We start from the raw sequence: 25,281 nt of genomic DNA, 5'->3' as shown, positions 1-25,281 counted from the left end.
ATAAAATATTTTATGTTAACCAATTGAATTGTCTGATTTAAGTTCTGGTTCTGGCCATTCCTCCTGTGGTTTTCTATAGGTATGTTGGCTTTGGGACCCAGGAGGAAGATGTGTCTTCTTACAATAATGTTTCTGAATAATATTAGCAGAGTAATTGAGTCGGAGGATAACTTGCAAGCCGACTACCCAATCTATTGAGTCACAGCCACCTGCCTGTGCACAAAGTGAAACTGTGAGAAGTCAAAGTCCAAACGTCAATCTGATGGAACTACTGTGCATACAAACCTCAATGAACAAAATCAGTGTTTTAAAGAAGAGAGAGCCAAAATTCAGCAACGTTTACAGAGAACTTTTAAAGGGTAGTTTTATAAGCTGCTAAAATGGTCTTTGGCCAGATTAGATGAAACTTGAGCTCTTTGACCATAGCGATATTGCTTGGGAAATATAGGGAAAAAAAGGGTAGAGGATAACCCACAGAACATTTCCACAATAAAACACGGTGGTGGCTTCAGTGCATCTGGAACTTGTAATCTTGTCAAGGTGGAAAGAATTATGACCACTCATGAACATATGTTGCTGCTGGTGAAGAAATGCCTTAAAGCCAAACATGTTACTGACTGACATGCAGAAAACCCTGATCTATGAGGTGGACTGAAGATGAACATCCAGAAGAAGGAGCTTAAGATTTGTTGTAGAAGAATGGGATTGATTCCATGAGTCTTTTAGAAAACTAAAGACGTACAGGCGGTACGATGCACAAAGAATAAACAGCATCAGACATGCTTTTAATTTTTACACTGGTAGTTTTTGATGGTTTTGTAATCATTGTGTTTGCGTCTAAAATCTAAAAAAGCTGTGTCAAAAAGTTAAATACTTTTAAAATTGCATTTTCATATTAGGTGCTAACAATTTGGTCCTCAACTGTCTCATGAAAAAACTAATATCACCTATTTAGCCTTAGTCTGATCCAGTGCTGCAGAATAAACCCTATTTACCAAATACATCTCATCTACTTGCTCTTAAAGGGGCGGAATGATGTAAAATCAACTTTTTTGAGCTGTTATTCCCTCATATAAAACATACCTAGAGTGTTGCTATGATTCTTTCATGCATATTTGAAAATTCCTTTAATCATTTAAGGCACAATACAATGCAGCTAAATACTTTAATAAAGTGTTAATAGAGGAGTAATGTTGTGATGACTTCCTGAAGGCAGAGCACTTTCCAACACTTAAGGCTTTTTTAAAGAGACAGAAGCCCAATTTCAAGGGATTAGATTACAAAGTCAAGTTTCTTTTAAGTCATATTTTATATATACACATTATTTTTTTAAACTGAAAGTAACAGTTACTTGATTGTACTGTAAAATGACACTATGTGGCTAGAAAAATACATAATGCTGCCCCTTTAACAAATACTGCAGAGATGTGTTACCATAACATCTCAAATGTCCTGGAGAGACTCTGAAAAGGAGGAGAACAAACACCTTATATGACCTTTAAGACAAAACACGTCCTTCAACTATCCTCCTGTTACCTGGATAAATCAGGTAGACCTGATCCTCCCTGCCAGCTGCTGCATCCAAGAAAAGACTTATTACAACATCCAGGATACTTTTATTTTACACACATATACTTAACATACATGATATAAAAATATTGATCACAGTGTATTTTTATAAAAAATACAGAAATTGCAATAAACAAAGGATGAAAATAGCATTTAATAAATAATATAATCAATTTTTCACATCAGAATACTGAGACATAATTAATTTCCAAATATTTTAAAACGCATTACTTAACAAAGGTTGAGTGTTGACTCTTTTAATCCTGCAGTTCTTCCTCCCGTCTTGTCATTCATTCTCCATTTAAATGTCCTCAAAAGAAAATCAGTGCATTTCTCACCTTTCTATGTCCATTTTCCAATCATTTGCATTCCAATCCCAACGGTTTCCCCAAGTCCATCAGGATCCACACACTTAGCTGCCACCATGGCTGATAAGAATCCTGTTGACCAGCAGGTCGACAAGTAATAGGTGATGTATTGAACTGTCTAAAGTTTGCATCTTGATGGCGAGTTATGAGCCAGATTAGTCCAAGCGCCTCCAATGCGAGGGGACACAGCGACACACCTCTTCACTGAAGAAGAAACCTGCTTCACACTTCCGTCTCCTCACCTCACATGGAGGCCTAAGACAACTGCAATTAAAAAAGAAGAAAACAAACAAATGTAACGACAATAAATCAGAGAATAAAGATGAGAAAAACAGGCGTGGCGATTTGAGGGCTTTGTCCACTTGCGTCTTATGAGTCTTTTGTGAAAAGTGGTTTCAATGGAGAGAAATTATCAAATTATGTTTGCCCTAAAATGTTTTCTTACTTGTCCTCAGCTTTCAGAATATCCAAAAAAAAGAAACTTAAATTACAACATAGTAAAAGCTTCGCTGTTCCAGATCTGTACGTTCAGTAGTCTACATTTTCAGTAATCTATGATCAGTTATATTAATTGACAAACATGATGAAACTATACAATCTCTCTTGTTGTTGGTTAAAACGACTTTTGTCTTTGGCAAAATACTTAAGATACAACCAAAATAAACACGTGAGTGGGAGAAATGGTTCAATCTTCCCAGAATGCCCTGCTCTATAGTCCGCTTCCTGCTTTTTGAGCGCTCTCCAGTCCGTTTGTGATTCACATATGCAGTAAAACCACATCAGAGTTCACTTCAATCGAACCAAGACCTAGGTTTTTAGGTGGATCAGAGACTGGTATTTTGGTCCACATCCAAGTTTGATTGCACATTCACACCTCCCCAAATGAACTGGACTTTCTAGGTTTTCTAGTTAAAATAAAGCAGACTAACAGAACTGGTGTGAAAACCAGTTTAATGAACCTGATTCATTGCTGTGAGCTATGCTGCCTCTTAGTATGCCAACATCTCTTCAATGAATTTTTCTAAATAAACTGACATTGAAGAAGAATAACAAACCAGCAGAAACCACTGCACCACCATGACTGACATGACTTCAATAATTATAATTTCTAATGATTCCTAACAAGACAATTTCATTAAGGCTGCATTAATGTTCATCTGCAACCCTGAAATGGAGAGACATCCAGCCTTTGTAACCGTACCTCTAATTAGCAGACTTCTGTGACTCTAAACAGCGCTAGATGGAAACGTAAAATGGACTGATGTAATTAGAGACATAATAATCTGCACCAATGCCATAAACCGTGCTCTCTGATAGCGACAGTAACTACCAACTTACTTATTTCAAGAGGTTAAATGTTATAGATGGAATGTAGACATCATAAAGGAAAAAACAACAACTACCAGCAGGGGCAGCCTGGCAGCCACTTCATCCTGAAGGAGCGCAGAGCGAGGGTCGTTACCAAAATATTACGCTGAGTGCTCTAACAGCCGAACACAGCAGGTGGTGCGGTTCCTTCAAGAGCCGCCGAGACGGCACGGATGTGTCAGAGCAAACCGGAGAGTGCGAGTCTGCTGTGTGTGCAGGTGGAAGTAAAGCGGCACTAACGAGACTGAAGAAAAGTAAAACCGGACCGAGTTTGTGCTGATTTAAGTTGTATAAGCAAATACTGCGAGTCTTTAAGCTAGAGCTGATACATGTGTTTCCTTGACTAGTTTACAGTAATGCAAATAAATCCTGAAGCAAAAAGCAGCTTTGGCCCATAAAGAACGCATCTCTGCTTCTGTTGACTATAATGAAGCAGAAGTAGGGATGCTAACACTGATGTAAAGCAATCTAGAACTAAAGTAAAAGAATCTAAAACTGAGGTAAAACCTTCAAAGAACAGCAAACCATATGTAATTTAATTTAGTTTAATTGGGCTTCTCATGGCGCAGTGATTACAGCAGTGGTTCTTAACCTGGGTTCGATCGAACCCTAGGGGTTCGATCGAACCCCTGGGGTTCGATGAGTCGGTCTCAGGGGTTCGGCGGAGCCTCTGCCGCAGAGGTAAGGACACACTTGTGTAAAGTCGTGATGACGCGCCCCGCTTGGCCATCACTTGCTGCAGAGGATCGTGTTACATTGCTCGGCCAATTAGTGCTGCGGGGAATTTAGTGCACGCAGTATCAGCAGCTGTCATAGTTGTACGTCGCGTGGTTTCTTTCTTAATATTTTAATCCATACTAAATATGTCGAGCAAAAAAAGAAGAAAATGAACAGACTTTGCTCTGAAGATGCACTTGCCAAGGTGAAGCCACGCCTCTCTGAACTGGTCTCCCAAAAACAACAGCAGAAGTCACACTGATTTGCAGGTATGTCATTTGTGCAATACTTTATTCTGGCCCCAAAAAAGTATTTTGTGGATTCAAAATGACAAAAAACAAACTAAATTTAAAATGTAAAAAAATTAAGTTATTAAAAAATGTGTCATTCTTTGAAAAAATCCAAATTTATTTTTAAATTAGTAAAATTGTAACAAAAAATATTTTGGGGGCTGAAATTCTTTTATGGGGCCGAAATATTTTTGGGGGCCAGAATAAAGTAATACTGTAACTTGCTGTGAGTTCATATCTATGTCTTGAATTTGGAAAAAATATATATTTTATTTATCACTAAAGAAGGGTTCGGTGAATGCGCATATGAAACTGGTGGGTTCGGTACCTCAAAAAAGGTTAAGAACCACTGGATTACAGTCTACAGACCTGGACGCAGCCATCCCCAGTTCGAATCCCATCCTTCGCACCATCCTGTCAAGATACTGTCAAATGAAGCCCCCCAAATAAATTCCTTACTTTATAATTTATTAAGTTTATTAAGCTGGCAGCCACTTCATCCTGAAGGAGCGCATACCTGTTTCATACCTAGGATCAGTTTGATTGTATGTATGATTGAACTGAAATTATTTTTTTGTGAAGTGCCTTGAGATGACATTTGTTGTGAATTGGAGCTATATAAATAAACTTTAGCAGAGAGAAAAAAACAAAAGAAGCGCCCTCTGTTAGCTCCTAAGTCAATTTGTTAGATGATGTGAAAAATATGTTGTCACTCAGTGATGTCAGAATTTAAGTATGAAATCTGGCCTGTCAAGCCAACTTAAAGTAGGTCAAGATGCGAAAAGATAATTCAGAAGATCCCCGCACTTCATCTTGTTGCTACAGCCAAGTTACTTATATGTATGCTTTGCCAGAACACAATACTACTGAGACAGTTGGGAAAACATATTTCTAATGCATGAATGTGTAAATATCTGTAATAAAAAACTACTTTGTTATGGTTACTTAAAGAGAACATTAAGCTAGTGATGAAAAGGAGTCCAAATAAATAAGCAAAGTTTTTTGTGCCAGGTCCCAAATTTTGCTATGTTCATAAATCACTCCCAAACAAGGTCACGAAGGGTCAGATCTGGACAGGATGGATGGATGTGTGTATATGTGTGTGTACGTCCTCCTTTGTGTGGAAGGGAAATTGCTAAGTGACAGCTATGGGAAGTCATTAGCGCACTGGTATCTTATATTTCTCACAGAGGTCGATGGTCTGAGCGCTTTGTGCAGCCTGAACAGTGATTTCCTGTGGCTATATGTAAATGCACTGTACATGTACACACACGTACTAATTAAAAATCTGAGTGCAAGCTTTCATGTGCACGTTGGGACCTCAGTGAGGTTTCACCTCCTTCTTCTTCCTCAAATTAAACAAAATCGGTGTCAAACGTTTGTGCAACAAATATTTTCGTTTGTGGCGTTATCATGTTAAAAGATAAATGTTTCAACCAGCCTTCCAATCCCCACATTTAAAGAAAATCAAGTAAATTTAGTGTCAACTACTAAAACTTTAGCTACACAAATATAGCTGACCAATTTTGCTTGATTTTGGTCATGTAATTTTAAAAATTTTTTTACATGTACACCTATATTAAAACATACATGTATACTAAGTATATGGCAAATGTGAGTATAAATGTATAATAAAATTATATAAAAATTATAATATATAAATATGTATATTAAGTCTATAAATATATTCAATATATTGTATATAAGCCATTTATTATATTTTACAAACAAAATTTTCTGACCTTCGGGGATCAATAAAGTATATTATTTTACAACACAAAAACATTTGGGACAGAAACATAGCACAGTTGATTGACACCATATTGTATTTGTTTTTGCAAATGTTCGGGGTGCTGATTGACCTTTGATGACCTCTGAAAACAGTTAATATCTTTAAAATGAAAGCGGCACAAACAAAAAATGTTGCTGCACAAATGTTTCACACCAATTTTATTTAATTTGACAAAGGTTTGGGTCGGGTGTTAATATCTGGATGAATTTATGCCATGCCATTACTTTCCTCCTCACCTGCATGTTGCTTGGTGAAACCTTCTTCCTCTCAGAAAACACTTATTTGGTGATTCGTTACATTCACAGGAGCATTTCGTCTTGTTTAGGGGCTGGTGCCTCGGACAGGTCTTATTGCACGTGCACTGACAAGTCTCTTTGTTGAAGATGTGGTTCTGGGGGCAGGAAGGAGCAGGCAGCATGTTGCAGACGCACTGGCAAGTGTTTCGGTCCAAGTGTCGCTTAGGCCCACAGTCACGAGTTGGATTTTCAAGACGGCATACACATTGACAACTTTCCACATCTAGCTCTTTATCTGGGCCACACAAATCTGATGAGAGTATGTCTGCAGGAATGAAAGGAAAAATGAAAACGAGAGCAGTTTTACTGATATATACAAAACAATCATCTCTGATTACTGTGAATAAAGGCTAAAGCAAAAACATGACTTCAATTTTTCCTGATTGATTTTATGCAAAAGTAAACAAAATGTTAATAAAACACTATGAATAATGGTGTTTTAAATTTTTACAGCTTCATGTAAAAACTGTGACCACAACATAGTTTGTTGACCACAACATCAACAAACAATGAAATTCCTTCACTCTACTTGGATCATCCGTTTCCTCTGGGAGAACCCAAATGACTCTATTACACGAACAGCAGATTATCTTTCAAAAAAAAAAAAAAAAAACATAGAAAAAGGCAAGACGTTTCAGAACAAACAGCAAACAGATCTTCAGTCTGTTCCAGACAGAATCATTATGTGTGTGCGTAGTTGTGTGTCCAAGGATGAAACGAACAGATAAAACAGAAAAACACTTTCTGCTGACAAAGTGCAAGATGCTCCCACTCTCTTTATGCTCTCACTGACTCTAACAATCTAAATCATCGTTCTGACTTCTAGGTGGAGTTCCTATTTTCCCACAGAAAAGTCTGCGCTCAGGCTGAGAACAAAGTTCAGAACTTTTGTTTTTGAACACCATTATGATACACAGCATGCTGCAGGCATGCAGATCTAGGTCTGCGGCTGTGCTGAATGCAATATGCCGGTGACGAGGCGGTGAGCAGAACCGCGCCCCACACTGACTAACTGCATCTTAAGACCTGAAATAAAATTATTTATATTGGGCTATCTACTGGCTGAAAGGAAATGTTTGTTTTTGCCAAAGCAACTCAAGTCTATTTTTCTTTTATGTTTCTAAATTACAAATAGCCCTAAAATGTTATTAGTGTTGTAGATAACTTTTTTTTATTTCATTGTGTTTTCTATCATTGGAAAGTTTAGAATACGCACAGAATCTGAAAACAACTCAAAATGCTCCTGGTAGACGTGTTCATGGTTTTATCGTGGCCAGTCACAAGAGACTTAATATTTTCATTTCAGGTTGTATATATTAAGAAGTTGTGTTACTGTGGGGGATATTTTAAAGTTAGGTGGTCCATGAGTGTTTGTTAAATGGGGTAAATGGTCCTCAGCCAGAAAAAGTTTCAGAAACTCTGATCTAGAGGAACGCAAACCGTTTGTATAATAAGCAATACCCACATTTCCCTTTTATGACAGATCTTAATATTCCACAGAATGTCCTTAATTTCCTAATGCTTAGATAAATGTAAGACCATTTAAAATACTTGGCAAACTAAAAAACAAAGTGACAGCAGCTCCAGTTTTGATTATCACAAACTTGTAATCTGTCCAATCAGTCTGACAACCAGTTTTTTTCCAGTCAATCAGAATCTGCTTGGAAACTTGAGGAAACAAAACCCATATGTTCAATTCCAAACACTGTTCGCTTGTATTTGTACATGACAGCTATTTGTGGAATCTGGTGCACTGAGGTCTCTGCATTCCTCTGTTTTTATTTGTTGACTCGGGATCCACAAAGAGTGTTATCAGAGCCAAACACAAAGTAAGGATTCTACAAACACGCATTTAGCAAACACTCTGCAGCCATAAATCCTCCTCAGTGAACACAGGAACTTTCCCCTGCAACTAAGGACAGAGGAACTTGACCTGCTGTGCCTGGGTGTCACAGTTTTGTGTGTTGTGCAATTTATAGCACACATGCTAAAACGCAGCACCCTAGTCACACTGATAACCCATCCATTTTCAACTTTTTATTTAAACTATGTTGTAGTGATGTATTGTTAGCACTGGCAACATGTCTTTGGTTCTGGATCTTCTACTGGATCTTCTATTCTATTGGCCACTTGAGAATGGCACCAGCACCCACACAACCCAACATGTTTTACATTTTCTCTGTTATCCCCTCTACTTTTTTGATATCATATGTTAAACTTCATACCATATCAGCCATTTTTACATCAGAAGTTGATGCTGAATGAGCGCTATTAAAGTGGAACTTACGAAATTTGTCAAGTGTTTATATTTCAAAACGGAACCGCATAAAGCGATTTTGGCATCCCACACTGGACTTTGTTTCGACTGTTACTTTTTCTCATTCTGGTATGGTCCCACCACCTTTATTTCTATATCAGCTGGTTTCACTTAAGAAGGACCAGCGCTGCCCTCTTCTGAGTGGCGGTCAAACTGCAACACTGAAAGATCCAAGAGGGTGAATACTTTTCATAGGCACTGTATCGTCTATGAAGATATAGGTGAGATACATCAACATACAGTTTTTAGGTCATATCACCGCTTAGATATGATTTAGATTTGTCTGTTGTGCAGAAAAAAAGCCCAAGCAGTGCCAGATGAACTTTTCTTTGTAAAACCGTGTCATACACCTACCATGGGGCTGCTGAGGTGATCGTAGATGAAGCAGTGGTGGAGGAGGGGGCTTAACAACCGAAGCCATGCTGATACACTGACACTGCTTAGTGTTCCACACCTGGCCAGGCGGACACGTCCTGTTGGCTATTGCACACCTTTAGAGGACAAAAAAAAAGCAGAAATCTTATAGCAAAATACAGCTACCAGCCTGTCTTTGTATTTCCAGTAATCTTTTCCGTGTGTAGATTACTGGAAATAAAAGACGTAAAGCTCTTGTACTTACCAACAGAGATTTTTAACCAACAGTGACAATCAGGTCTATAACCTTGTGGTAAAGGTAAACATTTAGCATCTGTAAAAATTAGGCCAAAAAAAATGAGTTGAAACAATGTTCTGTTTCAACTCATTTTTTCAGCCCATTTCACTTTTAATTCCATCAACCATGAATATGAGTAGCTTTTAAGAGCTTTTCCTTTAATTTAATTCAATGTTTGAGATGCCTGCTGATAATGAAATAGTTTCTCTAATTCTATTCAAATTAAAATCCCTTTTTAGAGCTTAAATAACTTTCCAGCGTTGTGTACATGTGAGTAAAAGCATAGTTTTCATGTAATCTTTTAAAAAATCTTAAGGTTTTAACATTTGATCAGCAGATACTGACATGGAAAGGCATGAAGAGCTTTAGTTTGATAAATATTACTTGTGTTTATGTGACAGAATATTGACAGAAGAGTTGCTTAGTGTTAGACAATAATCTGCAGAATCGCACACAAACATCTTAGTCAGGGGAGAAGTTTCTGGGTTGGCATTTTAGTAGGAACAGGGAGGTTTTAGTGGACTATCTTTGGTGAGATGTCTCTAAGTTGCGCAATAAAATAAAAAAACAGAATTTTATTGCCTCATGATGTGTTTGGATCTTTATCATTTCCAAAACTTAAGAGCGTTGCAGAAACTGTTGTTTTCTGACAGCATAAAGATATCTAGTTTCATGGTTTTAGCTCTAAGAAACTATTACCACAGTTAATTGTTTCTTCCATTAAAAAACTATTTTATCCTGGTTTTTTTAAAAATACACACGCAAGGTTATCCCAGTTAGATTGAAAGTCTTAACTCTGTTTTTATTCCAATAATAATGCAGTTGCATAAATAATATTTCTTTGTCTTCAGCTTGGAAACTTTAAACAGACAGACATAAAACAGATGGTTTGACTGATCACATCAACAAATGATGCAAGGAAATTAATATGGAGAAAGAATTGCTGTTTGCTTTGTTGCGACCACATGACCTTCAGAGTAAAAATCCCCCAGTTTCTTCTTGCTCATTGCTTCTTAATCAGCCCATTTCCCTAATGTCTTGTTTACATCATGTCTGGTTTACCTTTACCGCATCTGCCAAAAAGAAACATGAGCCTCAAAATGTCTCTAGCAAGTAATTCATGTCTGACAGCTGACAAAACTGTTATTCAGCTTTGGAACGAAGGTTGCAATGACTTCCCCCTTTGAAGAATTTATGCAACTAATGAATAAAACAGTAAGACAAAACTTTGAATCATTAAATTAAAAAAGGAGGGCTGCACAGTGGCGCAGTGGGTAGAGCTGTTGCCTTGCAGCAACTTGGGTTCAATTCCCGGCCCGGGGTCTTTCTGCACAGAGTTTGCATGTTCTCCCTGTGCATGCGTGGGTTCTCTCCGGCTTCCTCCCGGGGTGTGTGTGTGTGTGCATGGTTGTTTGTGTGTGCGTGTTGCCCTGCGACAGACTGGAGACCTGTCCAGGGTGACCCCGCCTCTCGCCCGGAACGCTAGCTGGAGATAGGCACCAGCACCTCCCGATCCCTCTAGGGACAAGGGTGTAAGGAAATGGATGGATGGATAAAAAAGGATGGATCAAATTCACATAATATTTCATGTTGATGATGCAGAGCAGATGGTGTGACATTAGTAGTGCTAATTCCTGCTGTGCCATAAAATCTCATACTGAAGTTATCATATGTTCATACATTTAAATGTTTACAGTAACGCTGTTACTCATTTAAGAAAAATAATCACACTCTTCGGCTGTGATTAAACACAAACACTATGTTATACACTATGCTTTGTAAGCTTGAAATGTAAAAATGCATGCATCAAAAAAATGTCTCAAACTAAACATTACAGTTTTCCAAGTTAAAAGAAGTAATTTTATTTCAAACATAATTTAGAAATGGTAATTATAACTGGTTGCACTTCAGTGGAAGAATAATTCACTGTTGCAATAAGTAGGCTACATACTGTACTACGTTGGTTTTATCCAAACGTCCATCGCTGAGATTTTTAAAGCAAAATCTGACGCTCGTCATTCCTCTTTTCACTCGTGTTTGCGACTTTGCATCGTTGACCGCAGTACTGGCCCGTGTAACACCCTTTTGTGTACTAGGCAGTGGTGGGAAGTGTACTTAAGTACAATTTTCGTGTATCTGTACTTTACTTAAGTAGATTTAATAATGGATACTTTCTACTTTTACTCCACTACATTTAACAGTAAGTATCTGTACTTTCTACTTCACTACATTTCTATATAGCGTTTCGTTACTCGTTACATCCAAGACGCATTTCAGTTTTTTGATTTGTTCGTTAGTTTGAAAGTATCCAATGGCGAGAGCAGAATCAGTCCGCTGAACCAATCCAAAGCGGGAAATAACCATTAGGCCCTCCCTCAAGAAGAGCAGCACAGTACGCAGGACCTGCAGAATCATTAACTCCCAGAATGGAGTCCAAGGATAGTCATCCTCCAGAAGACCTGCCCCACCCATGGCCTTATTTAAAAGATTTCTTTGAAATAACTGGGTCAAAAAACGCTTCCTGGAGATTCCAATGCCGCCTTTGCATGAAATTCTATCTTTCAAAAATTCACCATCAAATTTGAAAAAACTTATTGAGGTAAGTTAAGTTGCTAAACGCTATCGATGTTAAATTAATTTGTGTTAGTGAAGTTTTATGTAATCTTAGCAAGCTTTTTGTTGAACTCGACTGCAGTAAATAAATACGATTACTGTATATTGTTATAAGCTAGCATGAACTTGCAAGTAACAGTGATTACTGCGGTCGTGATCACGTCTCCCGCCATGAATGTTACATATAAGTTGACGCTAAACTCCTTCACGTCCTGGTTATTGAATAAATGTTAGCGCCATTAAAATAATCTCCATGTAACAGTTACAGTCATATTCAATAAATTAGAATATGGGTTCCAATGAGACGCAATTGTCGCAAGTCCGGCGACATTGGCGGACATGCCCGCCCACAGAGTCAGCCGGACCCCCCCTGCCTGGAAGGTGTTTATTGTCAGCCCCTTTCTGTTAAGAGTTCTCTCAAAATAGCTGGCAAAAAAGTTAAGTTCATGTTTTGTTAGGACGAAAGACTAGATGTTTCCAAATCGCTTGATGTTTGTTAGGTCAGTTTAAAGTCCCTTTTTTCAGGGAAACAATTTTCTTTTGAACGTGTTTATTTTGAATTAAATAAAACATTTCAAAGGTATAATAATTTCTCTCATTTTGCCTAATTACATGTAACCCTGCAGGTCATCCCTGGAATTCTGATGCATAGAATAAAATATCTAAATCTAAACCGTCACAGGGGGTAAACACAATAAAAACATGCTTTATCTGCAGCATTGCTCATTAAAATGGTACATTACTGATTTATTAAAACTAAATACAATAGGTACACTTAATGACATTATATAAGCCGTTAGGTATTATGGTCAGCAAGTACTTTTACTTTTAATACTTAAGTAGTTTTAAAAGCTTGTACTTTCTTACTTTTACTTAAGTAAAATAATAATGTGGTACTTTGACTTTTACTTGAGTAAATTTTTGTCTGTGTATTTGTACTTTTACTTAAGTACATTGTATGAGTACTTTCTCCACCACTGGTACTAGGTAACCCTCTGCGGATAAGAGCATTAACATTGACAGTCCTAGTTTACAGACAGCACCTTCCCAAAGGTAATCTGCAACCTTGTTTGAGTTTCACTTAATTTAGTCATAGATACAACTTCTTGTACATGGACATAAAAGGGAGTTTAACAAAGTGAAATTTCTCTCCTTTCTTTAATTATGTTGTTTCAAGTCTAAATGAATATCTCACTAGTCATAACTGAAATTAAAAACATCACATTTTTATCAATAATTAAAACATAACTTGATATTCTTTGCATCAAAATTTATGTTTTATTAATTAAAGTTCTACATTTTGTTTTATGTTGTTGACTAATTTTTTCAACAAATAATATTCCTAACACAGCATAAAATAATTGATGCTGAGGCTTTTGTTGCGTCATTCCACCATAATAGCTCATTCTTATGGCCTCACAGGTCATTTTCTAATAATACTCAAAGAATGCAACTCTCAGCTGTTCAGGCAGAGTGACACAACCATGTAATGTTGCAAAGTAACAAAATTAACTATGCTTGGTCGAATAAACTACATTAACCTAAACAGTTTTATGCAAATGCGTAGAGCAGGGTCGTCCACAGCGCAGCACGATTCACATGCTGTGGCCTGAACACGCAATCTCACAACTTCCTCCTGTTCTGCATAGACGTGAACTGCGTACCCTCTTGTGCGTATTGTGTTGTCCTGAGGTTTTGGACAGTTTTTAAGTTTTTCTGGATCTGTGCTATGTTGCCACACAAGCGTCACTTCGGTCGAAGTTTTGAAATCAGGGAACATTTCTGCACAAGTAGTTCAGATATACCGGTGTGTCATCTGTAGTCGTCACAGACGCACTCCAAAAATTCTTGTCTGTAACTCCGGATAGGAGATGCATTGAGTCCAGGAGATGATTTGATTGATTTAGACATATCTGTGATGCCCTTGTGGCAAAAGTTAAAAATCTTTGCATCAAGTGGTCATGTGTGTGAATTGTAATCTGTCAAAATGGCAGCTGGCCTTCAGATCAACTGCCATGATGATCTGAAGCAGATGGTCAAAGATGTAAAATATTCAGTTAAAGCGATTCCTGCTTTCAAATTCCCATCGATAAACCTTCTGTCCCCTGCAAGTAAGGCATTAGCTACCAACAACTACTCCACATAACCTAAAACATATTCAGTTAAACTACAATGAAGTCTGTATTGACTTTCTTTAGATACTTGGGGAAACGATATTCTGCTTCCCCCAATTTTTCAAGTTTCCAGAGACTGGATCACAAGGTGAAAGGTCGCTCCTCCTACATGCCACCTGAATTGCTTTATAATTATCTATTATCTCATAACCTACAATGGATTGTGAATATAAGCATTAGAAATATATAAAACGCAATGGAACCAAAAATAAACGTAAACCCGATGCTGAATTTGTCCAGAAATCAGATAGCTTGTTTGGACTTCAACCAGCTGCCAAGAAAAATACTTCTCCTGAAAACACAACACACACACACACACACACGGCCAATTATAAGAACCACCACAAAGTGAAAATAGTCTATCTGTAAAGCAACATGTAGGGGACTGTTGACTTGGCCACAGAGACAGACAGCAGGCAGCGTGTTTGCAGACAGACAAATAGTTGAAACTTTTCAAAGAGTCTGGCGATAAAAAGAAACAGAAGGTGGTTTCAATTAGAGCTGCAGAGCTTCAGACATACACAGGGAGGAAAAAAGAAAAGGAGAAAAGGGAAAGTTAAACGCTGGCTGGTGGGGGAGGTTTTTCACTCCACCTAATGTAAAACATACGGCTGCTTAAGTGTCCATCCTTACATGCTGACTGATTTGTAGGTGTGAAAATGTCTACAATATGTTTTCCTGCAGCCACAGTCAAACCAACTATCCCCTGCTCTGGGTGTATACATGTGTGTTTATGTCTAAAGGGATTTTTGCAACACACCCACACACGCACACCCCACCAAAAACCAACACGATTCATTTGTTAGAATTTCAATAGAAGTTTTGCTTTGCTCTGTGCCTGGTTAGATTAGAGATTTTCGTTATATTCTCTAATCCTGTTCATTGAAGCCTGTACTAGAAAGCATTTGTGATTTTGCTTGAAACAGTATTTTTATTTTTGCAGCTCGCATACTTTCTGAACCGAATCGGTTATTTACTATGCGCTGCAAACCGAAATGACAAAAATGGAAATATAATCCCTTAAATAATAAATAATAAGTCATTTCTTTAACAGATTTCTACTGTAAATATTGCTGTTTTCTTCTTTGGACAAAGAAATCCTTTTTTTTTTTTTTTACATTACATCTATTTATAGTCTACATAGTATAAATAAATATGTACTACCGGATTTGCAGCTTTTTATTTTACACAATATCAGACAAACCCATGAAAACACAACAAAAAACAGAAATTTAGATATATGGTATAAAAACGTGCAACATTTTTTCCAGGCTCTGACATTAAATCAGACTAAACACCTCATGTTTTACGGTAAAGTGGGATTCAAAACAGATTTGTATTTGCAAAAAGAGTTATTAACAGGGAGATTTTTAAAAATGTTTTTCAAGGTCAGACGTTTGCATACAGTCATGATCCACGTCAGCAGCAGTAGTAATTGAGCAATTGATTTAGACTCAAAAAAGGCAAACTGCTGAAAGAACAACACGCTTAGAGCCAAAAATATTAACATTTTCCATTTAACTTGAAAAAACCCCTTCATAAATATATATAATTGTTTGAACATAATTGCTTGAAGAGTCCTTTAAGATAACTTTAAGGCATTTGGATGGTCCACAATTCACTTCCTGATTTCTCATTTGATTTATTTAGATTTTTTCTTAATGTCACTCAAGATTGAAGTGTTAAGGTTTTGCTATAAAATACATTCAGAGGTAAGCCTCCATTTAACTCACATGTTGTGAATTAATGTATCGAGGCATTGAAATTGTACTATATGCCAAAATTGAAATGTGAAGAACATATTAAGATTATGGAAAGAAATTGATATTTTTGGTAATCCTAGCTGAACAGCAACGTGAAAAGTTTAGTTTCATTTAATGGACCTTAGTGTACAGCAGACACAACATCACATAATATAGATCAGGGGTGTCTAAAGTGCGGCCCGGGGGCCATTTGTGTCCAAAAAGTTAAATAACTGTTAAATAACAAATGTAAAACATTACAGGTTTTATTTATTGTTGTGCAGGTAAAAGAGAAAGGATTGACAATAATGTTTTTGCATTTTTAATTAGGGGGGGGGAAAAATTAGCCCCTGAATACTTTCAGTTTGGACTTTTTAGCCGTCAGTTCAACCACTGATATAGATGAATGCTTCATGCACAGATGATGCAAACGAAAACGTTGGGGTATTCTTCTTCTATTACATGGGGGAGACTTTTCCAGAAGAAGAAGGGTCCCACAAGGTGTTTTAGTGTCAGTGATTGATTTTCTACCTCACCGAATGCTTATAAATTCATCTGGTAATAGTTCTGCTACAAGGTATTGCAACCACCTAAATGTTTTTTTTTTACTGAACCAAAAGGATCATTGAGCTGTGAGGTTTCGTATAAAAACATCTACACATTCCTGCAGTGCTGATCTGTTTTAATCCAGTCAATTAAACTTAGCTATTGTTTTGTTTTCAGAGGACACGAGCCAAAAAATACATTAGGAGTCGATCCCTGATGGGATCCTGACTGTTAGCTGGTCATTAATCACAGCATGCACACAGGAACATGCACATTTCATGGACCTGTGAAGTCAATCTAGAGATAATATGGAACGTGTTTCCTTAAGTAACACCCTCAGTGTGCGCAGAGTTAAGAGGAAGCTATCAAAGTAACAATAGCCTCAACCACTCAGCGTTTTTAGGAACACCTCTGGCATCCTCAAATGGCAGAGAGGCACTCAAACGCAAAGGATCAAAACTGAGTCAAAGACTTATTTTAAACAGCCACTTACAGCTGGAATAGAGGGAAACACAAAGGGAAGGCAAATAAACTTTAGACTGGATTAAGGTGCTTTTTCCCCTCCACAAGAACTTTTTCCAGTAACCAGGACGATTTTCTGGGAACCATAAAACCCCTTGTGTTTCCACTTTTTGTAATAGTTTAAAAAGTAATTACCAGGGTAGAAATTTACCCCGATATGGAGGGAATACAGGAAAATGCTAAGCACTCTGAAGTGGTTGAAGTTTTAAGTCAGTACAATATAAGTCAGTAATATTAGTTTCAGGACGAGGCGATAAGGGTTTCATATCAGTCGATATTGATAATTATTGATTTATTTTTTTTAAATATTTACCAAACTGGTGATGGGACCTTTCTAGTTTTATCCACAGTTTCCTCTCAAACCGTTGTTTTCATTTTCTCCTTTCACTCCACACAGTTTTTTTATTTATTATTTAATTTTTTATGCAGAATGAGGCACAGAGGTGAACCATAAAACTGATACTGTGTATATTACGTAACAAGTTGTTGCTAGGTAACCAAAGAGTGAGTGAGTTGCTAGGTAATCAAAGAGTGAGTGAGTTGCTAGGTAATCAAAGAGTGAGTGAGTTGCTAGGTAACCAAAGAGTGAGTGAGTTAGTTAAACCACTAACGTTGCTTAGCTGTCCATTTCCTCTGCCTACATCCCCCAGAATGCTGTGCAGTTCTGATCTGAGTTCAGTGAAATGATTGAAAATTCCATCAGATGTATTATCTATTGATATTTATCCTGGTTTTATTGCAATATATATACTGCTACTGATTTACGTTTAAGCCTAATTAGTGTATAACAGTATGAAGTTCATATCTTGTTAAATTTCACTGTTTAAATCATTTACATCAGTCTTGTGAAAAAGAAATGTCCTCAATTTGATGTATAATATGCTAAGGAATAATTAGCTACAATTCACTAGGATAATGAACCGATTTGTAATTAACATGTTGTGTTTGTGGTTTAGGCTGCTTTGGGATTTAGCTCTTTGCATTTTTAATGAATATGTGTGAATAAATAAATGTGGTGGAGCCACATTTGGAGGCTAACCACAGCTAATTTTTCTTTGTGTCAAGTAAAGACAACAAGCACCACAAAATCTTAAAAGAAATTTCCCTGGCTAAGAAGTAATAATAATTCAGTTTCACAGTATAAACACTGTGAAAGGATCACAAGTTAATGGCTAGAAGCAGAGGTTTTAATCCTGACCACAGCTGTCTTCTCTCAGCTGAAACCCCTTTAAAGTTTGCTACAGTTTCACCTTTCTATGAACTTTTTAGTGACTCTGTAAAAACTGTAAAGTATACCTTCTGCGACAATAATAATCAATTAGAGTTTTATTGGTAAAGGTCATGACTTTTAAATCTCCCACGGGAGTGTTGTTCCCACTGTCAGCTGTTGAATGAAACCTCGATGCTGCAATAGGAAGAGTTTCACACTTTTTACCAGCGTTACTAAAACTTCCAGGAAAATAAGTTTCACCAAAAGATGAAGAAACCCTTGGCCTCTTTTTTTTTTAGAGATCAAATCGCAAAGTGACATGTCTAAAATAAATGTAGTGTGCCTGAGGTACTGCAAGGTTTATTTGGATTGATTTGGTATTAAGATAAAAGATCCCAGAGAATACGGCATACATTATAAATAAAACTTGCACACAGCAGAAAGAATGCAGTTACAATCCAAAACATGTAGCAAACATATAGCACATGCATTTTGGTATTAGTGAAGGTATTAGTTGTTAAAAGTCAAGGTGAACCTAACTGAAATTAGTCATTTTGTCACAATTTGGAACCGTTACTTGAAATTTATCATGTTTATAGGTTTATTCTTCCCTTATTTTTTACACAGGCAGTCATTCCATCTAATAATAATAACAGAATCGCACAGTCATTACCCTGGTCAGACACTGTAAATAACATCAGACAGCCAAAAAGAAAATCCAGTGGTCCGTACAAATTCTCATCAGTTAATCACATAATAAATTGAAGGAAAATCAATTATCGTTTTTCTCTTTTCTGTCTTTCTCTACTAAAAAGTGGATGATAAAAGTCTTGGTCTCAACTAGCCATTTTCTGAAGAACAACTTTGTTTACAGGCTTCATAATTCATTTTATTTCTGTTTCTGTTGTTTTGTTTATTTATTTTGGATATTTGAAATGTCTTCCAGTTTCAGCGTTAAATGTTCATTGGAATTTAACGTTTATTGAACTTTGAAAATGTGTTCTTGCACTATTGTGCCATTAACATTATATTAGTTGGAACTGGTCTCAAAACAACAATGTTACCACAATAAATTCTGGGACAATTTAGCATCCAGCAAAAGTAGTTATTGTGACAACAAACATTCGCCTTCATGAAATAAGAATAATTTTTCCTTTTCTTCAGCTGCTGGTCCAGTGAGTTTTAAACGAGCTTTACTTTGAAAGCGAATCGTTGCAGTTTTTATGTTTCTTGCTGAGACAAAAGAGTTTCTGTCGCTTAGATGAGTCTTTTTCTGTTGGGTGGATCTACAATGTGCATCGTTTGGTTCATCTATGGCATGTGTTGCGACTTATATTATTGTTGGAAATGCTTCTGCTCGGGTTTTACAGGTTATTCTTTCATAATGGACAGTATGAGTGTTTGCCATAGTGAAAATGTTATTCTTACTCTGGCAGGGCGCGCCTGATGATGCTGTGAACTTGTCTGTAAATGTCCAGTTTGGACAGACAGCTGCACTGGGTGTGGTTGGCCACGCTGATGGTTACAGGCTTGGTGCCCTGGGTCAGAGGCACTGTGATCTCAAAGAGCTGCAGAGAGAGCAACAAATGAGAGGAAAAACATCAAAAAAACAACACAAACACTGTGAAATACAAATAGAAAATTAAACAATGGCATTTTCTTTCAACTGCTAAATATTCTGACAAACGTAAAATGAAATGACATTCTTGAAATTAAATATGTTTTACACAAGATAAAAATATTAAGGGTATAATGTGGAAATCTGAAACAAACACATGCAACAGCCAAGTTGTGCAAATGAGTCTGCAGTCAAGAGAGACTAGCAACTGTCCATTGCAAACATAGTTTTTGATTTTTAGCTTTCACTCTGACATAGAAGAGATCAAAACTCCTTCAAGAAGTTAGATAAATATAAAGTCTGTAAAATATGTTCCCAGTTAGTGTTTGAAATTTGGTGCAACTCCAAAGAGAAACTCCACAGTAAAAGTGCAGTTTTTTTGTTGCATCACTTCCTAGAACACATTTTTCTTCCACTGAACTTTCTACGTGCAGCCTGTAAGACCTTTTGTGGCTGTCATCACTATATATTTATATCACGTGTCAAACTCAAGGTCCGTGGGCCAAATACGGCCCGTCATAGCTTTATGTAGCCCTCTAGATTCTAGACACTAAGTGTGCTTAAATATTATGTTAGCAATCAAATCAATGCAGTTTTTATCTCTTTACTGCCAGGTTACATCAATCAGACCTTCCGGTTTCTTCAGAATTATAGTGGAAATTCACGCAAAATCAGCAAATCCCCACATTTTGTGCTAGTAATTGAAAGCTTATTGCAGATAAACTATCAAAAACTTTCTTACTTGTACTAAACAGCTGCCTCAGCTATAATTGATGTCAGATTATAGTCCATGATCTATACAGCGAGTAATAAAAAGTCGCATTTACCATCATTTATAAGCACAAATATTGCAAATATTTCCAAATTAGTACCACAAACACTTTGATTTTTTATTGCAAAACAAAAGAAATTCACAAAAAGAATCACAGAATCCTGGAGGGACTGAAAAGATGTTCAACAATATTATTTAATTTTAAGAATTTATTGATATTTTAACAGTTTGTGAACAGGTTTTACCAATACATTCTGGCACATTCATGATCTTGATTTGGCCCAAAATGAAAATGAGTTTGACACCCCAGATTTATATGTGTATAAACATTCTTTTGGAATCTCAGCTTGAGTAATACGTATTTAGTCTCAATAACTGCATTACAAGATTCAGGACAGATTAAACTCTTTCTACTTCATATCCTAAAGAGGATAGACTTAAAGCTAATCCTTTCATGCTTGTAAAATACAAAGAAAGTTCTTTGAGCCTCAACACTGAAATGTAGAAAAGTTCACCTCCACACTGATCCCAACAAACAAACTCCTAGTTCCTGCAGTGCATTGCCTCTTTCATGCATCATTTCTGGCATGTAGTTGCAGAGAGGAGCCTCTCTTTCTACAGCTTCTGGTCATTTATAACTCAATTTAGCCAGTCTTTTGATGGTATGGTCCCAAATAATCTCTATTTTTATGTTGTGATAGCTACATTCTAATTTATTTATTATAATGCCCATTAACGTGCAAATTTACGTTATTTGTTCAAAAACGAGCAGGTAGAAGATACAAGATCTTATGATTTCCTGCCGTTCTGATACCCATAACCTAAATTCTTAAATTATTCCCACATTGAATGACACTTAAATCTCATATTCTCATCCTTAAACATACAATTATTTATACATTTTTAATATTATCAATAGCATTTTTGGTCTTTGAAATACCCATCCTAAAAAAACATATTTCCCAATAAGCTCCTAAACTGGTTCATATTTTTACTTTTTTGAAACTCATAATTTAATCCATTCCATAAATCTACCCCACACACAGATAAACAAGCACCTAAACATTAAACTAGTCAAGTGAATTACACTAAAAACGTAGATGTGAGATCAGATTATTTAATCTGGAGAGTTTTCAACTGAAAGCTTTTAAATGTCGCGTGAACAGCTTTTCGAAAAGAGTCAGAATGTAGTCAAATAAAGTAAGAAATATTTTTGGGTAAAAAAAAAAAAAAAGAGCAGAAAAGTAAAACTAACAAACCTGTGAAAGCTTTTGTGTTTTATGTAACAACTGACTCTGAGTGACAAACCATTCAATAAATGTGGGAAACTCCTTCAAGTAGAGAATTGCAAACAGTGATTACTTTGAGAAATTAACCGTGTTTTCATCTCACACATTGATGCATTACTTCATAGTTTTGATGTTTTTAGTATTTCCACAATGAAGAAAAAAAAAACAAAAGTTTGGGAAGGCGTGTCCAAACTTTTGACGTTACCACATATACATCATATTCTTCCAAATCTCTTGTGAACTTCCTTTGATTGTGGCATTGTGTGCTGCTGGGTGGGACATTTTACACACAGCTAAACACTTTTCTTTACACGATCTTTGGGCAGACACGGCTCTGGAGTTATTCAGCTCTCAATGTTCTCATACATTTCATTTAACTTATAAAATGTTAAATGTCATCTGTAGCCTGTAAATGTTGTTTTCACTGCAAAAATACAAAATCTTACCAAGTGATCAGAGAAAACAACTTTCCAGAAGATATCACCAAACTTTAGTTCATTTGTCGAGAATGTCCAGTTCATTCGGGGAGGTGTGAATGCTCAATCGAACTCTGATGCGGATTAACAAAAGCTAATTCTGGTCTGCCTAAAAACCTAGGTATTGGTTTGGTTGATGTGAACTCTGTTGAGGTTTTACTGCAAATATGGAGGAAAGTGAACCGGAGACCGCTCCAAAAGTAGGAAGCGGACGACAGTGCAGGGCATTCTGGGTAAATACACTCAAAACAAACAAGTGAATCTAGTGCTTGCAGCAGTAATTCCTTCTGGTCTTCTGCCAAAGACAGGAAAAATCCTACAACCTCTAAATTGTGATGCCTCTCCATTTTTATTTACGTTTCATGAAGGAGAAAGTCGCACTCATTGTCTTCTTCAGACGTGACTAGATAACCTTTTGGTAAATATATCCTAATTAGTTTATTCCTAGCAAAAAAAATAAGAACTGCCTTTGAAAACTCTTAACTGGATTTCGCCAATTTTAATTATTGGGTGTGACTAAGTCTGTTTTTGAGTAAAAAGTTGGTGGAGATTTGTGGCCCTACTTACTTTGACACTGAAATGAAAGCGAATAAACAAACAACAAAAAAACATGGCAAACAGTAACAGAAAAATAACAAAATCAGGTAAAAGTAAATATAAAACTTATGAAACTTTAACAAAAACTGCAGGTATGTGTCTGTGTCTGATGAAAAACCTAAAATTGTTTTATGTAAGATATAAAATTTGTCGCTGAAAATCTCATACAAAAGAAAGAAAAGTCTCCATCTGTATCAACTTCATTTAAACGTTTCCTAAACTGCTTCCAGGGGCCGCACAAAACTACTTTGAGGGCCACAAATGGCCCACGGGCCGCACTTTGGACACTTCTGGTCTATTGAATACAACATTATGTATTAGATTATACAGTTCAGAGCATGTAGAGAAATTACTACAGTATTATTCAAGACCTTAACGATTTCCTGTGCAGAAAAATATCTAAAAGCAACAGACGAGGCGTTTAGACCTTTGAAGGCAACATGACCAACAACGACAAAACCAGAACACTTCGGATGTGGCATAAAAGTCCAACAGATGAAATTACCCATTTTAAAAAAACAGCAGAACAGATGTTAAGCAAAAACCTTTTTGCACAGAGCCACCGGAGACGCAAAAACGGTTAAAGATACTTACAGTCAAACTGGAAATTACAGTTTGTATAATTCTATTGCTTTCTAAGTTCTTTCAAATTCAGCCAGCTGCTTCAAGCCAACGCCAAAGCAATCATCCAACTGAGTATTTCATAGTGACGAAACTAACCACAGAATGCTCTTAGCAGAAACTGTTATTTCACCCTTCACCTTGCCATATGTACATTTTAAGGGCAATTATTTTTAACATTAAAAAACTCATTAGGATTCAGTTGAACTCTATCTAGTCACGTGTGATTTAGATGATGTACTACATCACTCATATAAGTATCCAAACTTTAGCGACTTGTCTGAGCACCCATGCCAAAAAAAACAGTTTGGAAAGCACAAGAGAGGAGGAATGTCTTGTGAAACCTCAAAGATTGTGGCTCTCCACTCAGCCTTGTATCTGCTGCCAGAAGGAAAGCTGCTCAGTTTCGGCCTTGGACTTTTTTACTTGCAACTTAACGGAAAGGTGTCTGTTTCTCAAAAACAAAACAAAAAAACTTGAGATCTTCGTTTCAACAACTGGAATATTATTCTAAAATGCAGCAACCTTAATAACTTTATTTTGTGCATCCTGTCAAAATAATGTGGTGTGCATTGGGGGGGCAAAGTACCCAATAATTGTACTCAAGTACTTAAACATATTTTTACTCAAGTAAAACTAAAAAGTAGCCATCCAAGAAATTACTTAAGTGAAATGTAAGTATAACAATTGATCAAATTATCATTTAATATCTACAAATTACGTCATCAGGTGGACCAAAATATAAAGTTAAGTGGAAATTTTGGTCTTTTAAAGATAGAAAAGGCAATAATTCATATAAGTAACAAAAAAAACCAAAATCAGGTTAAAAGTAAATATTAAACTTATGAAACCTTAACAAAAACTGCAGGTATGTGTCTGTGTCTGATGAATTTTTGGTTAAGACATGTTTGTTTTTTATTCAATTGGTTCAGAATTCAGAAAGATTTCTCAAGTAAGAGTAAAAATAGTTCAGAATAAAACTACACAAATAAAGCAAAAAGTACATCATAATAAAAAATTCTTCTAAAAGTAATTGTTTTTTCAAAAATGTTACTCAAGTAAATGTAATTGAGTAGCTAGTTCCTACCTAACTCTGGTGATGTGTAACATCCCCAGAATCAGGATATACTCATTTTTATTTGAAATTATGAACAAGTACAACAAAATGTTGCAAATGTTGTATAAAACAGTAAAAATCCACAGAAGAACATATGAACCCATGAATTCAAACAAACTATAGAAAATGGGCAAAACATTTTATGTGTTGCACAGCAATGAAATGTTTCAGGAAAAAGATCTGCACACTTTCAAACATACTGCAGGAAATCTGATCGCTGTGTTTTGTCCCCTGCGTTGCACACAGTGTCCAGGGTTCAGTTGCAGCATCTCTGCACAATGGCGCGTTTGACAGCGTCTCTGTCAAGTGCAAAAAAGTCGATGACAACTTTACACACAGTCCAGCACGTACTGCAGGATTCAGACAATAGCAAATTCAACATGACAAAAGAAAGAGCTGCTTATTCAAGACATTCCAACCAGATGGAATTCGACTTTCAACATGATAAAAAGCATCTGCAGAAACAAACCACACATTAAGTTTGTCATTCCCATTACAGCTGAAACGGACAAACTACAGACTGGGAATGAAACCAGATGTTTGCAGGTAAACCTTACAGAGCATATTTTGTCATTTCGTCCTATTTTTCCTAAAGATGTAAAAGAGAGAGTCTGT

General features: G+C 36.5%; 1 protein-coding gene across 1 annotated transcript in view; it reads right to left on the bottom strand.

Annotated features, from left to right (window-relative positions):
- Positions 1 to 1,606: 1,606 nt before the first annotated feature.
- vegfc (vascular endothelial growth factor c) overlaps positions 1,607 to 25,281 on the bottom strand; it is a 49,552-nt gene continuing 25,877 nt past the window's right edge. The window contains exons 4-7 of the mRNA XM_028018963.1: positions 19,605 to 19,744; positions 9,072 to 9,208; positions 6,341 to 6,665; positions 1,607 to 2,201 (exon numbers count right to left, since the gene is read on the bottom strand). Coding sequence (XP_027874764.1) covers positions 2,093 to 2,201; positions 6,341 to 6,665; positions 9,072 to 9,208; positions 19,605 to 19,744 — 711 coding nt within the window. The 3' untranslated portion in view covers positions 1,607 to 2,092. The remainder of the gene's footprint in view (positions 2,202 to 6,340; positions 6,666 to 9,071; positions 9,209 to 19,604; positions 19,745 to 25,281) is intronic.

Source organism: Xiphophorus couchianus, chromosome 5 (assembly GCF_001444195.1).
Source record: "Xiphophorus couchianus chromosome 5, X_couchianus-1.0, whole genome shotgun sequence".
NCBI classification, from domain to species: Eukaryota; Metazoa; Chordata; class Actinopteri; order Cyprinodontiformes; family Poeciliidae; genus Xiphophorus; species Xiphophorus couchianus.
Note: the sequence above shows the minus strand (reverse complement) of the source record. Positions and strands in the feature narration are given on the sequence as shown.